The sequence below is a fragment of the Crocodylus porosus genome, unplaced genomic scaffold (genome assembly GCF_001723895.1).
Source record: "Crocodylus porosus isolate Cpor-Errol unplaced genomic scaffold, CroPor_comp1, whole genome shotgun sequence".
NCBI lineage: Eukaryota > Metazoa > Chordata > Crocodylia > Crocodylidae > Crocodylus > Crocodylus porosus.
The window spans coordinates 34,229,271-34,230,162 of NW_017728913.1; the positions used below are offsets into that span (position 1 = coordinate 34,229,271).

The 892-nt window shown below is 54.5% G+C and overlaps 1 protein-coding gene across 1 annotated transcript in view; it reads left to right on the forward strand.

The window, feature by feature from the left end:
• The first annotated feature begins 303 nt into the window (after nt 1-303).
• Nucleotides 304-892, forward strand: part of CDKN2AIP (CDKN2A interacting protein) — a 13,133-nt gene continuing 12,544 nt past the window's right edge. The window contains exon 1 of the mRNA XM_019534350.1: nt 304-315. Coding sequence (XP_019389895.1) covers nt 304-315 — 12 coding nt within the window. The remainder of the gene's footprint in view (nt 316-892) is intronic.

Genomic DNA, 892 nt, shown 5'->3' on the forward strand with positions numbered 1-892 from the left:
CAGGCACACATGTAGCACAACCTTTTTATAAAAAGCCAGACAATCCCAACAGCAAGAACTGTTATCTTCTTGCTATTAAGCTGTAAACAACCAACACAAAAGGCAAGGATTTCTTTAGCTGAGATCTTTTCTTGGACTAACCATGTAGTTGGGATAAAGGTAGATAAGCTTTTGCATGCAAAGCGAGCCATTCTGTGCCAGGTCTCTAGTGATCTCAAGACAAACCCTGCTATACTGGGCACCTCTACACATTCATTCATGTGCCTCTGCATGAGGTGGTAGATAAAGCTGCTGTGGTAACACATGGTAGCAAAGGTGAATGTTTTTTTTCTGCTTAATGCAGTGTAGGCTAATTCTACTGCACATTAGTATGCTTTTTGTCTTGATGCATAAAACAGTACACTGAGCATTAAGACATCTCCTGCAGATGCACCCAGTCATTAACTCCCCTCGGGGGAGGTCACAAGGAGACAGCACCCGGCTGATCACGACGTGGGCAAGAGCTGCAAACACGGCCTGATGGGCTGAGGCTGCCCCCATGAACCCCAAATCCCCTCCACACTGCTCCTGCCACGCGGCGGCCGAGCCGGGCCCCCCGCCCAGCCACCTGGCTCCGGCCCACGCTACGAGACCCAGAATACGAGCCTACGTCACAACACCCCAAAACGCGGGATGCGCTGGGACGGTTCTATTATGACGTATATCACCACGCCCCCATTGGGAGGGAGGGAAAGGAGGCAGGCGGCGCAGGGCATGCCGGGATGGGACTCGGCGCCTTCCCTCCGCAAGGCCGTCCACCGGAAGCAAGGTCATCATGAACAGCCGGAAGGAAGCGCCGGGGCAGCCGCTTCCGGTGCAGTGGGCTCGGCTCGAGCAGGGCCCCGTGCGCCCG